The sequence below is a fragment of the Rana temporaria genome, chromosome 3 (genome assembly GCF_905171775.1).
Source record: "Rana temporaria chromosome 3, aRanTem1.1, whole genome shotgun sequence".
NCBI lineage: Eukaryota > Metazoa > Chordata > Amphibia > Anura > Ranidae > Rana > Rana temporaria.
In genome coordinates, this window is record NC_053491.1 from 352,554,022 (window position 1) to 352,570,557 (window position 16,536).

At 41.4% G+C, this 16,536-nt stretch overlaps 1 protein-coding gene across 2 annotated transcripts in view; it reads right to left on the reverse strand.

Annotated features, from left to right (window-relative positions):
- PRMT8 (protein arginine methyltransferase 8) overlaps positions 1-16,536 on the reverse strand; it is a 236,346-nt gene that overhangs the window by 72,077 nt on the left and 147,733 nt on the right. For both annotated transcript variants that reach the window (XM_040345189.1, XM_040345188.1), the window contains exon 3: positions 10,121-10,276. In XM_040345189.1, coding sequence (XP_040201123.1) covers positions 10,121-10,276 — 156 coding nt within the window. The remainder of the gene's footprint in view (positions 1-10,120; positions 10,277-16,536) is intronic.

Here is a 16,536-nt window from a genome sequence, read left to right on the forward strand (position 1 = left end):
TTGCACTGTCACTGCTACTATAGTACTATAGTGATTGCCGCAGTCTTCTGGGTCCAAGGGGTCACTTGCTCTGTATGGGTACCATTCACATAATGTCTTGCATTTTTATCAGTGAATGCAAGGTGTTCTCTGATTGGACAAGATGGAGATTATAACATCATTACCCTGCCTCTCCATCTCATTCAATCAGAGAATGCCTTGCATTCCTTGAGAAAAATGCAAGGTGTTCTGTGAATGGTGCCTTTGCTGAGCAAGCAACCCTCTGTGGTTACTATGCAGCAGGGCAGCCATTCAGCATAGAACCCAGAAGACAAAGGCGATCACTTTAGCAGGAGAGACTACTACAGTGATTTTCCACTTTTACAGCGGCCTCATAAGTATGGCATAAGAATACATAAATTGGTACAAGATGGAGATGTATGTCTGAGAAAACGCTATTTTTTTTCCCTTTAAATACACAAATACCGAAATATACCTGTTGATCGCTAGAAATAAGGTAACCTGTTTGGGCTGATAAGTCTTCCCCCTACTCTACCGAAATCCCAAGCAGCATTCTAAGCTCTGCCTCCTGGAATACAGACCTCACTATTTCCCTCACCCCTTTGTCCTACTCCACATCAGAGGCGTATCTACCATGAGGCAAACAAAGCGTTCGCCTAGAGCGGCATTTTTGAAAGGGACATGTGCCTGTACCGGGTGATGCAGGCATCGGCTGGGTATTGTTTTTTTAGAGCTGCCAGTCGGCTCTCTTGTAATATAAATGGGAATGGCTTACTAGCCTCCTGGTTGCTATTACAAGCAGTGGGAGGGGACGTCTCTCCCTCCCGCTGTCTTCCATGGCTCTCTCTGGCTCTCCCGGGAGAGCCTTTGCATGGCGTATGTAAATTTGAAGTGGCTGGAGTTGGAAAATTTTTGATGTGTGAGTGTGTGTGTGGGGGGGGGGTTGGTAAATTGGAGCACCCAATTGTAGTCTTGCCTAGGGCAACACAAAACCAAAATACACTGCTGTTCCACATGCATATATTGATGTATTTCATAGTAAGACAATGCTGCTGGCTTGACTCTTAAGAGCCTGGCCACACACTGAACGCAGGAAACAGACTCTTGGGAGATGGTGTTCTGGGGTTTGTGTCTACGTCAATAGGAACTAACCTCCCAGTTGCTGCTCCTGCAATAATTTTTCTAGCCTGGTGATAGGGAGTAATGAGGGTTGCTTCTCCTTACAGAACCAAGATAAAATAAATATTATAATTCTGTAACAAGATCTAGAGGCAAAGAGGTAGTTTTGGGGTAAAGTTGGATAAAAGGGCTTTTTTTATACCATTATTTATTTTTAAAGGAAAATACAACTGTATTAATAGCATTTTCTCATGTATAGGTCTGCATCCCAAGCTGAACAAACCAATGCATTCTGTTGCGGTCTGCATAATACATTTTAATTGCCTTGATCTGAATTGGCTTTTGCCATTTAAAGTGGAACTTCACCTGAAAAGGGAAGTTCCACTGATCCTCCTACATCCCTCCTTCTTTGCGTGTATTGGAATTTTTTTCTCTTTGGGAATGGGGACCTATTTCTGGCAGGTAGCGTTCCTGCTTCTGCTCCTGGGTGACCATTTGGAAAGTGTAGCGTGACTCATGCATGCACAGTGGAAAGCCATCTGCAAAACAGCAGAAGGTCATAGCCGATGATGGGGACCCGAAGACTGGCAAAGAACCAGCCCCAGTGGTGACAGCATTGTATCCCTGGACTGGTAAGTGTATCTGCTGACTTTTTCAGAATGACTGGCACTCTTCTTTAAAGGAACACTAAAGGTTCGTTTTTTATTAGATCAATTGATTGCTGCAAGCTAGAGCATTTAAATATCACTTACCTCGTTTTTCCTTTTGACCTCCAAAATAAAGTAATCCAGGTTTGAAAATGCCATTTCCTGTCACTCCTCTTCTTGCTTTCCACCAGCATCTGAGCCGTTTTGCATGGTGGAAAGCAGAATGTGCTCACCCCCTCCCTATGACTACAGCCCTGTGTAAAGATGCTCTCTTATCCCCCACAGGCATGGAGGCTAAGCCTAATGGGAACTGTAGTTCCCATTAGGCCGTGATGTAGCAAGAATGAATGCGCACCGCAAACCAGGAAGTCAGTGAGAATAATGATTCAGGAGTGCTGGAGGTGAATAAAACAGCTCGATTTCAACAGGTATCACACTAGTTATAATGCAAAACAATACTTTTTACTTTATCAGCTACTGTCAGACTTTAATTTAAGAGGAAAATATATTTGTCTTTACAACCCCTTTAAGTTAAGAAAAACAAGGGCCCAGATTCTCGTAGATCGGCGTAAAACTCGGCGGGCGTAACGTATCTCATTTACGTTACGCCACTGCAAGTTTTACAGGCAAGTGCTTTATTCACAAAGAACTTGCCTGTAAAGTTGAGGTGGTGTAGCATAAATCACCCGGCGCAAGCCCGCCTAATTCTAATTAGCCGGGAAGGGGGCGTCGAGCATTTAAATTAAGCGCGTTCCCGCGCCGAACGTACTGCGCATGCGCCGTCTGAAAAATATCCCAGGGTGCATTGCTCCAAATGACGTCGCAAGGACTTAATTGGTTTCGACGTGAACGTAAATGGCGTCCAGCCCCATTCACGGACGACTTACGCAAACAACGTAAATTGACAAATTTCGATGCGGGAACGACAGCCATACTTAACATTGATTGCGCCTCATATACCCAGGGGCAACTTTACGCCGGGACAAGCCTAACGTAAACGTCGTAACTTTACTGCGTCGGCCGCGCGTACGTTCGGAAATTCGCGTATCTAGCTAATTTGCATACTCGACGGGGAAAACGACGGAGTCGACACCTAGTGGCCAAAAAAAAAAATTACATTTAAGATCCGACAGCGTAAGAGCCTTACGCCTGTCGGATCTAATGGATATCTATGCGTAACTGAATCAATGAATGAATGAAAAACGTATAAAGCGCGGCACATGCGAACTGAATCGCTTCTGGGCGCTAGCTGTTCGTGTCTCATGACATCAAAAGAGCAGAGTTTTGATCCGTCTTCTGAAAGTCAGGTGGTTTTCCTCCAACCGAATGCTGGTTGGTAAAGCGTTCCATAGTCTAGGACCCTGAAAAGCAAACCTTCTTTCTCCTTTGGACTTGTATTTTGTTTTTGGTACCGTGACCAGATTTTGGTCGGTGGATCGCAGAACGCGATTCGAATTGTGCAGTTCTATCTTGTCGCAAAGATATTGCGGAGCCTTCCCATGGATGCACTTATGTGTCAGACAGAGTGCTTTGAATGCAATTCTGTCTTTTACTGGCAGCCAGTGAAGGGTTCTCAGCGAAGGTGAGATTGATTCCCATGTTTTTTTCCCAGTCACCAGTCTGGCGGCCGTATTCTGAACGACTTGCAGATGAGAGATTTGGTACTTTGGGAGTCCGAGGTAAAGAGCATTTGCATAGTGCAGTTTGGAATTCACGATTGTTCCCACCACGACTGCTACGTCTTCTTTGGGGATAAATGGAATAAGTCTGCGTAGTAGGCGCAACAAATGGTGCGCTCCGCTGACTACTGACCCTATTTGTGCGTCCACTGTCATGAAGGTGTCGAATATGACTCCTAGACTTTTGACTTTGGAGCTAGGGGTGATGATTTGGCCCAGAATGGGCGGCGGTGTGCAGGTTGTTGCCAGTTGACTCTTTCGGCTAGCGCGAAACATAAGCAGTTCTGTTTTGGAACTGTTGAGTTTAAGAATCAGTCGCATAGATACGACGGCCCAGATTAGGACTTACGACGGCGTACATGGCGTTGCACCGTCGTAAGCCCTTTGAGAATCTGGGCCAAGATCTTCTAAGAAGGCTAGTTTCACACCTATGTGTTGTAATAATACATGGTGAAGTTCTGGGATTTTGATAAAGCAACTTTTTTTCTGGTGCCTCAAACAGTCAGGTAACATGCAAAGAAATTTAAATTTTGACGTAGTGTGTGGCCACGCCTCCTCAGTATGTCATAAATAATACGATGAGGAATGAAAACCTCTGCACCATAATGCCATATAAGCTTCTCTTGTTTTCTTTGGTGGAATCTGTACTGTGAGTCATCATGATTTAGTGGGGGGGAGAGAGACACATTTAAAAGTTGTTAGGTAGTAGCCATTGCCTATTACATGCTTTCTAATTGGAAGGGAAGTAAAAAAGTTAACTGCTTACATCTAGAGATTGCAATGGCTCTTCAATTTAAAACTAGCAAAGGCTTTAAGAAGCAGCACGTTTTACACTGTAAGCTAGGACGTGCACAATAATATTACCAGCTATACTTCAACAGGAAAACTATTCTTTACAATAATGTCAGTTGAGAAAGGAACAGCTCGTGTTTGTTAGCGTAACAAGCCATCAAAACGGCAGAAACATTTCTCCGGTAATTGGAAAGGGTATATTATGGCTGCAGCGGAAATAGCAAAGCAATACAGCACTACAATATATCCGAATCCCACAGGTATCGTAACTTGCAGGCTAATTGTGAAAACGTATCTGCTGTGTTATTTCCATGTTTATCCCTTGAAAACTAGGAAACAGGTTGTTTCAGTTTAAATGGCAAGTAAACTTGCTAACCAAGTATATGCTTATAGTGGATGTAAACTTTAATCAAATTACATGTTGTTTCCTAAAGCAAGGTGAATCATAAAGAATTGTCGTTTTTTTCTTTGTTTTTCTCAATTTTTTTTTCTTTTTTTCTACAAAAAATAGTGCCTTGTATCAGTGGCAGGAATAGTGCCCCAAGTGCTGGATTAAGGTATGCAAAGGGCCGCAGTTTTGAGACCACTGATTTAGACCATAGGTTCAAAGGACATCCACCTTAGGGAGAAGGGAGGCCTGAGAACCACCTTATTGAGTAAAACATGGAAAGGCTCTTTACAGAATACGTTTCATAATTTAGAGACCCGCAAATCAGGTGAAAGCAAAAAATAAATAAAAAAACACCTTTTAGGTGAGGTCAGATATGGAAATATCCCAACTGGGTTCAAAGGGCGAATTCTGAAGGCCTGAAAGGACCAGGTTAAGATCCCACGGAGCCATAGGAGAGCACAGAGGGGGAGCAAAAAATATTCCTGACCCACCAGTGAGAAACAATTTACTCACTTTTTACCAAGGAAAAGGTTTTTTTCCATGTAAACGATGTTTTGCGTGTAGGCAAACCAATTTCAATGGACAAAAATGTTCTAAATTCAAATCTACAGTGACTCAGAAGGAATACAACATAAAGGATCTGATCACGTGTAGGACTGAAGGGGTAGTATATGTATTGGAGTGCTCTTGCTCACTCCAATATGTTGGACGCACGAAGCGCCCAATGTGGAAGCGCATCAGAGAACATGTCCAAAATATCCAAAAAGCCTTCCCCAAACACAATGTGTCTCGGCACTTTGATCTATGCCACCACAACAATCCCAAGGAAATGAAATTTTGGGCCATTGCCAAATACACTCCACACTGGAGGGGCAGTCATAAAGTAAGGGAATTAAGTAAAACTGAGTCTCGCTGGATACATGAGATGCAGACTCTATCTCCCAATGGCCTTAATATCGAATTTGATTTAAATTGTTTCATTTCCAATTCGTAAACATACTCATGGTTTTGTATTAATAATTAATTTTATTAATATATATTGATTTTTATTCATTATGATGGTTTTTATTACTGTCATTATAGTAATAATCTTTTAACAATTTTTTATTACATATTTTTATTACATATTTTTGATGGTTTTATATGTTTTATTGATAATATTGAATAGTGTTGATGCATCTATTTAATTGTATTTTTAAATGTTCATCTACTTATTCTATGCTTGTTGTATATCTGGCCACAAGAGGGCAGTAGATTGCATATGCAAATGCAAATGCAAATGCACCATCCGCATAGCAAACGACATAGAATGTTTTTAAAGATTTATATCAATTACATTTTTTAAATTTGTTTATTAAAATTATGTGTGTCTATGCATCGACATTTGATCTCACTAGAATTCAGCTATGTGAGTAAAGTTTTGCCGCAATGATGTTTTGTCTTTCCCTTTGGTTGCTCACACTAATGTAAACGCTGTCAATGAGAAGGCTATCTAAACCCCAAGCCATTCTCATAACGTATGAACCCATGAGTAAGTCGCGTGCCTGTGACGTAACGCGTAGGGAGGAGCCTGCGATCGAATCCGAGTGCATCGGATCGAGCTGAGGAAACAACATACTGAGTGGCGTTTTCATGCTTTACTGAAAGCGGGGATTCGTGAGTGCATATGTCAATGCTCTGATTACATTTTTTGATCTGTCATCGAATAATGCGCAATGAGGCTTTTTTTCTCTTTTCTTTCATGCAATCCCTGTCTGTGAGTGCCTGTATCATCTGATCGCAGTGGTGGAGGGCTGGATTAGCATTCAGATTGAAGAGAGTGATTTTTTCCCTGCATGGAATCCTGCTAATCACTGTGCACTAATTAAGGACATATTAGTAATTCACAGTTTATGGAGTGTTTTCCCTGATTAGTTTTTTTTGTACGTTTATATCACCTTTTAAGTTAATATTAGCGCATCTATATTTTATATGTTTCACTGTTTGGATTTGGTATCACTCAAGATAGCAGCTATATTATTTGTTTTTTTATTTAGGTGCACGTGGAATTGATTATTTAATTAGCGCTGTAGTATATTTTTCACACAACAAATGTGTGCGATACCCTACAAAAAGGCCTCATATAAGGAATGATGGGCCAACAGTCTCTGTAACCGAACAGCCAGGGCTGAAATTTGGGCTAGAGACTGTGTCAGTTTGCCTGCATAGGCACATGTGTATGAATAGTTGCTCCAGCACCCCCAAAATCTAGTGCTTAACAGGGCTTTTTTTTAGGGGGAACTTGGTGGAACTCAGTTCCACCACCTCTGGCTCAGACCCTTGAGGGGGGAGGCGGCTCACCACAATCACTTGTAAACATAGAAGTCCGGTTTCTGTGTTTACAAGTGACAGCTCTGCACTCTGTGTGTAATGCAATCCTGGTATTTAATGCCCCTTTAAGACCCTCCTACTGTTCGTGAAATTTGACTGACCACACCCACTATCTGATGTGATTTGGAGGGTGTGTCTGGGGAGGGGTTTTGGGGGGTCGTGGTTGAGTTCCAGCACCTATTGTTTGAGAAAAAAGCCCTGGTGCTTACCATTATAAAAATACCAACTTCAATTTTCCATGCTATGCTTGGCCTACACTCCTCACATGCCCAACTCTTTGCCAGTGAGCTGTTCAGTGATTAGTATGGATATAATGAGCTTCAGGTAGTAGGTCATATACCAAGCACCAACTTCTGGAACAAGGACAATATTTGCATATTTTAGCTCTCTGGATTTTGGGGCTCCTGAGGTACTGAAGCAGCTAACAAACAAATATGGATACTTCTGTAGTTGCCTGCTATCACCTCCTGGGGGCAGTGTTTTACATATAAATGCATCACAGAGGGTGACTCTGTTCAATGTTAAAGCGGGGGTTCACCCTATATAAAAAAAAAAAAAAAATTCCCTCTAGCATTAAATTCGGCATAGTAGCGCGAGCTACAGTATGCCTGTCTGTATTTTTTTATCCCCGTACTCACTGTTATATCGTACATAGAAGATTCCGGGGAATGGGCGTTCCTATGGAGAGGGAAGGTGATTGACGGCCGGCCCTGGCACGTCACGCTTCTCCGGAAATAGCCGAAATAGGCTTGGCTCTTCACGGCGCCTGCGCATAGCCTGTGCGCAGGCGCCATGAAGAGCCGAGACCTACTCCGGCTGTCTTCGGGGAGCGTGACGTGCCAGAGCCGGCCGTCAATCACCCTCCCTCTTGCTAGGAACGCCCATTCCCCGCGGCAGACGGAATCGTCTATGTACGATATAACCGTGAGTACGGGGATAAAAAAATTAAGACCGGCATAGTGTAGCTCGCGCTACTATGCCGGATTTTATGCTGAAATGTTGTTCTGCAGGGTGAACCACCGCTTTAAAGTGGTTCTAAAGTAGGGGTTGCACTGATATCACTTTTTAAAGTACTCACAATTATCGATACTTTTTAATGTTGTGACAGTGGCACTAGTTTGCAGCACTGATGGCCACTGATAGGTGACATTGATAAGGCATGGACTGTTTCATTCGTTTTTTTATTCTTATTTAAATAAAAATTACAATTTAATATTTTTACGACTTATTTTTTTATAATTTTTTCAATTTATATATTTTTTTGTTATTTTTTATTTTTTTTACAATGATTTATTTTACAATGATTTCTGCTGACAGTGGCTCCTGTTTATTCATAAACTGAAGCAGAGTAAATACAGTTTACGATGCTCAGTTATGAATGGACAGAGTCAGTGATCACTGACTGATCAAAGAAGGAGTTGGTAAATGTCTGTCAGCAGTGTTAATTTTGACGTCTAAAACCGACTAAAACATTTTAGTCAACTAACTTAATACTATTTTAGTCTACTAAAATATGACTAAAACTAAAACAATTGAGATGACTAACGTTTGACTAAAACTAAAATGCCATTTTAATCAAAAGACTAAGACTAAAACTACTGTAAATTGAAATTTGACGTCAAAATTAACACTGGTCTGTAGTGCATGTTCATACCTCAATACCAAATTATATCACATTCGATTGTTCACTCCAGCAGTATATAATGAGTTTTGAAATTGTAGAGAATTGTTTAAATAATGCATTACAATTTAACTACACCCATTAAATTTTAGATTATAGTTTTAGTCGACTAAAATGTACTGGAGATTAAGTTGACTAAATACAACTAAAACTAAAACAATTGCAGAAGACTAAAATGGGACTAAAACTAAAATGCCATTTTGGTCTTAAGACCAACGTGAAAAACGACGCGAAAATTTAGAGCATGTTCTGGAGCCTACACACAATTGTTTTTAATGAGTTGTGTGTATGCGGCATAAGACTTGGGCCCCTTTCACACTGGGCGGATCAGTAATGATCCGCCTCCGTATGTCCGTAAGCTCAGCGGGGATCGCTCCGTTGATCCCCGCTGAACCGGCGGATGACAGGGCGGTCTCCGCACACTGTGCAGGGACCGCCCTGTATTTTCTCCACTCTCACCTATGGGGGGAGCGGATGAACACGGACCGTATGTCCGTGTTCATCCGAAGAAAAAATAGGATTTTCTTCCGTCTGCAAAATTGGATGTTTGCGGAGGCGGACGATTACGGGTGTCAGCGGATATCCATCCGCTGACACCCGCAATCACATAGGGACCAATGTATGTCCCTTTTTCATCTGCAAACAGATGGATAAAAAAGCGGACATATGGTTCGCACTTGTGAAAGGGGCCCCTTTCAGACTGCCGGACCGTCCAGGTCCGAAGGTCAGTTTTTTCAGTGGACCTGAGTGGCCACACCATGCTTCTCTATGGAGCGTCGGATGTCAGCGGTGACATCCGATCCGCTAAAATCAGATGGTAGGCGATACGTCGCCATCCGTCCATGGCGGATCGGATCAGATGAAAAGGACATGCTGTCTGTTTCCATCCGATCTCTCCATAGGAGACAGCGGAGCTCGACAAGCCCCACCCCGCTCCGTGAGCAGACCTGTCATCCGCCGACTTAGCAGAGATCAACTGAGAGATCTCCCGCTGAGCTGGTGGACCGCTGCAAGTGGATCCACCCCATGTGGAAAGGGCCTTAAACTGAATCAAAATTTGCTGCCAAAATTAACACTGACTGTCAGTCAAACTCCTGTGAGAAGGGAGCAGGGCATGGCTTACTGGAACTGTGTATGTCATTGGACACACACAGCCCTGCTTCGGAGCATGCCTACACTGGTGTCCCCATAGCACATGGCTTGCTGAGGGGACACTCAGAGGAAGAAGAAGCAGCGACAGCGCTGGCGGGGGACTTCCAGAAGAGGAGGTAAAGGACCGTGCAATATCATTGTGCAGAGCAGGTAGATATAACCTCTTTTTTTTTTCATTTTAACTTTTAAATTTGCCTTTAATATAACTTTAAAGTTTACATACACTTTAGCAAGTATTATAAAGAACATTGTGAAAATATTTAATAGTAAATGGGTCTAGATAACTTACCCCATATACTTTCTTTGCACCAGCCTTTGCTGCAAACATAGAGAGAATTCCAGTACCACTGCCGACATCCAAGACCACCTTATCCTTAAACACGTGTTTATTGTGGTACATTGAATTTCTATACGTGAGCGTGCGCACCTCATCTTTTAACATTTCCTGGAAGTAGAAAAAAAAATGTTTCTTGTGATGCTATGCAAATGTCTAAGGCATTAAAGGCCAGAAAGCACATTTCAGGATAAGGTAACTGTTGAAAAGTGGTACACATGGCTTCTTCCATCCCTTCTCTACATCCTCGAACTGCTGCAGAAACCACCATACTGAATGATTATCAGCAAAGTCCAACCATACAGTTCTTCCTGACTCCATGCAGCTTTCTACTGTGGAACAACGGACTGAAAGTAGAACTAATAGGATTACAATAAAACTCACCCATCCTTCCTCACCCTCCTCATTATGCCTTTGTAAAGATAAGAAGGTCAGTAATATCCCACCAACTTTACTTACTTTGAACTGTGATCACTTTTTTTAACTTGTATGTTGGTTTTTATTAATAAAGCCTTTTTTTGTTGACTTGCACCATCGGAGCCCCTATATTTTTTCTTTTATTTACATGCTCTGCGGAGGAAACCTTTTTCGAGTGTCTTCAGCTGGTTCCTATTACCCTACTAAGGGTTGTTGCTTGCCTGAACCGAGCTGTTTTCAGATGTTTGGTTGATCTCCACGATTTCTCTACCTACTACATGGTTAAGATACCTCTATTGGAGTCACCTTCAGCTGAGGAATGCCGGGCTCATTGACCTTACCTTGGGTTGACATCTTCTGGACAGCAGGGAGGTGCATCCCACTTCTTATATTCTTGCTGACAGTCCAGTTGAACAGCTAGTTGGATACCTTAAGCTCGATTGACCTGTTGTCGTATGAGAGTCGGGTCCAACGGTTCCGGTAAGCACATTCATAATTACATTACATACATTACTCTCATCTGAAGATTCTTGTTGGGATGGTTCATTCAATCTCATAACATCTTTATTATGTTATTTACCCATGATGGACAATTTACCACGTTGTATTCCTACATGGACTGATTGCTTTCGTGTGGATTGTACATTATTATTTTATGGTTATACCCTGTTGAGTATACACTATTTGGTGTTTTTTTTTTCACATTACACTAATACGTAGCGCTACACATTCACCCACACTCCTTTTGTATTTTGTCACATTCTTATGCAGCTGCTTCACCTCCCTCCCCCCTTTTCTTAGGGTTGTTTGTTTTTGTCCCGGGGGAAAATATTTTTACATACACACTGTATTAGTGTCACTAGCGACATCAGCTATTGTCTTTTAGCGCCCTGTCCCACTATAAGTCGCTGATCACTGTCATTACAATATAGTATCTATTGCTGCGTAAAATCCAGTGTATAGTGTATACCATAGTTTGTATACTGTATAACTTTTGCGCAAACAAATTAAAGGGGTTTTTAAGGCAGTGCACACAAGCACTGTCAGTAGGGTTGCCACCTGTCTGGGATTCACCATCTGAAACCCAGGCACAATATTCAGACAGGAATGTGGCTCACAACAGGGCCTAGGAGGGTGAGAGGGCAGTACTAGTACTAGTACTAGTGCATGCCACACTACTGTTCTGCAGGAAGTCTTAAAGCGGGGTTCCAGGCATAATATTACATTTTTTAGCAAGCTAAAATTAATCACATTAAATAGTCCCTAAAACATATTAATAGCTCCCCAATCGTTCCAGAAATCATTGCAAACACTTGCCTTATATCCTCCAGCTCATGTTGTGGCCGTATCCATCATATGTGTGGGCATGTGAAGCCCAGGTTCTTTTTTCTTCCTGGTTTTCAGGGAGAGGTGCATGCTGGGCGATTTTTAGGCACAGTAATGCCCAGAGACTCTTGGGAAATTAGTGTCATCATTTCCCAGGAGGCAATGGGGTCTTAGGACAGGAAGTTGAACCACCTAGGACCAGGAACTAGGCAGATTATGAAATCTGTCTAGTAACAGCCAGATAGAAGTGAGTAAACATTTTTTTTTTTTTTTTTTTTTTTACATTAAAGGCCAGCTGTTAATAGAAAGTTCATTTCTAGAGTGGAACTCCGCTTTAAGGCAATACTGGTGAATAGTTATTTGCTAACTTTTTGCCTTTTCTGTGCACAACTTCCGTAATTCTTCTTTAAAAATAAGCAATGCAGTTATGTGATGGATGGATGTAATGTTTAGTGCAATAAAAATAACGTTGGCAGTTAATTAGTACATGTAATAATACAGATCTCGGGAGCTAAATGAAGGACATTTGAGGTCGAATGAGGGAGAAGGATTTGGTTCCAAAAGAGGAACAGTTGGGAGCTATGGACTATTCATTCCCCTTAGTAAGACAGGCTTACAGTATGTTAATAGTCACAGCCATAAATGCAATTGATGTTATCTGCATTAATTAGCAAAAAATATATAAAGGTTCTGGGTGAATAACCTGGCTACCCCTTCCCATGATGCATCGCTACATAGCCAGAAATAATACATTTAGCTGGATGTAGTTCTTAACATAAGTGCCAAAATACTGAATGTATTTGCCTTCCAGACTACTATAGATAATGGCAGTCTTGATATTTATGCCAAAAGCTATGTTTTTCAATAACTACTGCAGCAAACTCCTTGAGAAAGTGCTTTTCATCCGACAAACAACTGAATTTCTTTTTTTTTTTTGTTAATTTCAGTAATGCGGTTTAAATAACTAAGTCTTCATTTTAGTTGGAAAAGAAAAATCTATTTTGTTAAAGGACATTTCTGTAAAGAGGTATGTGTAGTAACTGCAGTCCTATTGCTTGCCAAGGCTGATGCCTCTGGGAATATCCCACACCACGGACACAATTCTGGCACAGCGCTTGGCTACCTATCAGCTGGCAATTACTTTAAGTTACAAAGAACATCAGATATGCTATTACTCTGCCTGATTACCTCCAGAATTTGTCATTTTTATATTTTCTGCCTGCTGCAATGAGCTCTCCTAAATTATATAATGAGAGCAATAAAAAGTATGTACCATTTTTTTTTCTATGTCAACCAGGGTTTCAAATGATCACTAAATACAGTGGCCCAGATTCAGGTACGGGCACGCACTGATACGACGGCGCAGCATATCGTTTTTACGCTACGCCTCCGTAAATTACTTGAGCTACGCTTCATTCACGAAGCATTTGCTCCGTAATTTGCGGCGGCGTATCGTAATAGGGGCCGGCGTAAGTGTGCGTAATTTAAATGATCCCGTAGGGGGCGTGGATCATTTAAATTAGGCGCGTTCCCGCGCCGAACGTACTGCGCATGCTCAGTCGGGAACATTTCCTGACGTGCATTGCGGTAAATGACGTCGCAAGGACGTCATTTGCTTCGACGTGAACGTAAATGGCGTCCATCGCCATTCACGATCCACTTACGCAAACAACGTAAATTTCGAAAATCGCGACGCGGGAAACAACGTCCATACTTACCATTGGCTGTGCCTCCTAATAGCAGGAGCAGCCTTACGACGAAAGCGACAAACGCAAACAACGTAAAACATGACCGCCGGGCGTGTGTACGTTTGTGAATCGGCGTGAGTATGCAATTTTCATACTCTACGCTGACAACTACGGTAACGCCACCTAGCGGCCAGCGTCAGAATGCACCCTAAGATACGACGGCATAAGAGCCTTATGTCAGTCGTATCTTAGGCTACAGTCGGCGTATCGAGCTTTCTGAATACAGAAAGTGGATACGCCGGCGCTACTTAGCAATTACGCTGCGTATCTATGGATACGCAGGCGTAATTGCTTGCTGAATCTACCCCAGTGTTTCCAACTCCGAGAGGTTTCTCTAATGCCGCGTACAGACGGTCATTTTTTGTGATGAAAAAAAATGAAGTTTTAAGTGATGAAAAAAAACAACATTTTTGAAAACTTCATTTTCAAAAACGATGTAGCATACACACCATCGTTTTTCAAAATGCTCTAGCAAAGCGATGTTACGTTCAGCACGTATGACGGCACTCTGTTCCATTGAAGCTCGCTTCATAACTTGCTTCTGAGCATGTGCGGGTTTAAAAACGTCGTTTTCAACATCGTTTTGCCCACACACTATCATTTTAATTGACACAAAAAACGACATTTTGAAAATGACACAAAAAATTCGAGCATGTTCGAATTTTTTTTTGGTCGTTTTTCTGAAGACATAAAACGACGTTTTCCCCACACACTATCATTTTAAATGACGTTTTCAAAAACGTCATTTTTTTTCATCACAAAAAATGACCGTCTGTATGCGGCATAAGAGTTGGTTCACACAGGGGCGACTCGTCAGGCGACTTAGCCGCCTGACAAGTCGCGCTCCGCTCTGTTCTAAGGGACTGTTCTAATAGGAGCAACTCAAGTCGCTCCGACTTGGAAAAAGGTTCCTGTACTACTTTGGGACGCCTTCAGGGTGACTTGCATTGACTTCAATACAGAAGTCATTTTGCAAGTCGCCTCTGAAGTCGTGGGCAGATCGCCTTGCCGAGTCGGTCGGCAAGTCGTGCTGTCGCAGTGTGAACCGGCTCTGAAGAGGCAGCATAGCCCAGTCCAAAAAAATCACTTTTAAAAGCCTCTGTTTATAAAATCTCATAATTTTCTGCTCCATCAGTCCTCGATTCTGTTACTGGCCTTCATGCTGCACTACATGGCAAAAAGTCTAGCCTACTTTTCGAGTTCAGGTGTTTACAGTGAAGGGTGTTGTTATTGCTGCAACCTACAAAGACATTTTGGATAGTTGTGCCCTTTCGACCTTGTGATTACATGTTGGGAAAGGCCGTTTTTTGTTCCAACATGACTGTGTCCCTATGCAAAAAAATCCATCTTCATACATATAGTTTTGAGGAGTTTGGTGATAGCCTGCACAGAGCCCTTACGGTACACCTTTTGGAAACAATGGCACATTCTTTTTGAGCAGGATCTTCTCATCCAACATCATTACCTGACCTTATGAATGCACTTTGGGCAGTCAAAAGTGCCCACATACATACTTTAACACTGGGCACTTTTACCCCCTCCTGCCCAAGCCAATTTACAGAATTCATCGCTGTCGCACTTTGAATGACAATTGCATGATCATGCAACACTGCACCCATGAGAAATTTTTATAATTTTTTTCACACAAAGAGAGCTTTCTTTTGGTGATATTCAATCACCACTGGGGTTTTTGTTTTCTTTGCAAAATAAACAAAAAAAGACAAAAAAAAATGCATTTTTCTTTGTTTTCTAAAACTTTGCAAATAAATAATTTTTCTTAATGAATTTAGATCAAAATGTATTCTGCTACATTTCATTGGTAAAGAATAACCCAAATCAGTATATATCATTTAGTCTGTAGGAAAGCTATTGAGTCTACAAACTATGGTATATATATATATATATATATATATATATATATATATATATATATATATATATATATACTAGCTGAATACCCGGCGTTGCCCGGTCTTCCTATCTTAACCTTTTGGGGAGGAAAATCATAGTAATATAAATATACCCATCTTTTATATAAGGGTGTAGGTAAGGGTTAATTTAACTGTCATATATTTTTATTTGGCATATAAGTAATATGTGTACCAGGTATTATTGAAATATCTCCAGGCGTACAGAAGTTATGTGGGAACATACATTTCCCATTGATTTGCATGGGACTTTAAACAAAAACCCCGACCCTCACAAATGGGGGTAGTTAAGGGATAAATTAACTATCCTATAGTTTAAGTGGACATATAAGTAACATGTGACCAAGTGTTATCGAAATATCTACAGCCGTTTGGAAGTTATGAAGTAACATGTATTTCCCATAGAGTTGAATGGGACTTTAAAGGAAAACCCCGACCATGGCAAATGGGGGTGGGTAAGGGTTAAACCACCTATCCTATGTGTGTTGCTGACATATAAGTAACATGTGTGCCAAGTTTCATGTTAATATCTTTAGCCGTTTGGACGTGATGATGGAACATGTATTTCCCATAGAGTTGAATGGGACTTTAAAGAAAAACCCCAACCATGGCAAATGGGGGTGGGTAAGGGTTAAACCACCTATCCTATGTTTTTTGCTGACATATAAGTAACATGTGTGCCAAGTTTCATGTTAATATCTTTAGCCGTTTGGACGTGATGCTGGAACATACATACACACATTAAGTTTTATATATATAGATATATATGAAAATGGATCAATCCTGATGTACTGACGTCCTATCTAATTTTTTGAGGCCTGAAAACACCAGGACAGTACGAATACAACCAAATGACCCCTTTTTAGAAAGTAGATAGTTTAAGGTATTTAGTAAGAGGCATGGTGAGTTTTTTGAAGTCGTAATTTATAAAAAAAATTACATAATGTCACCA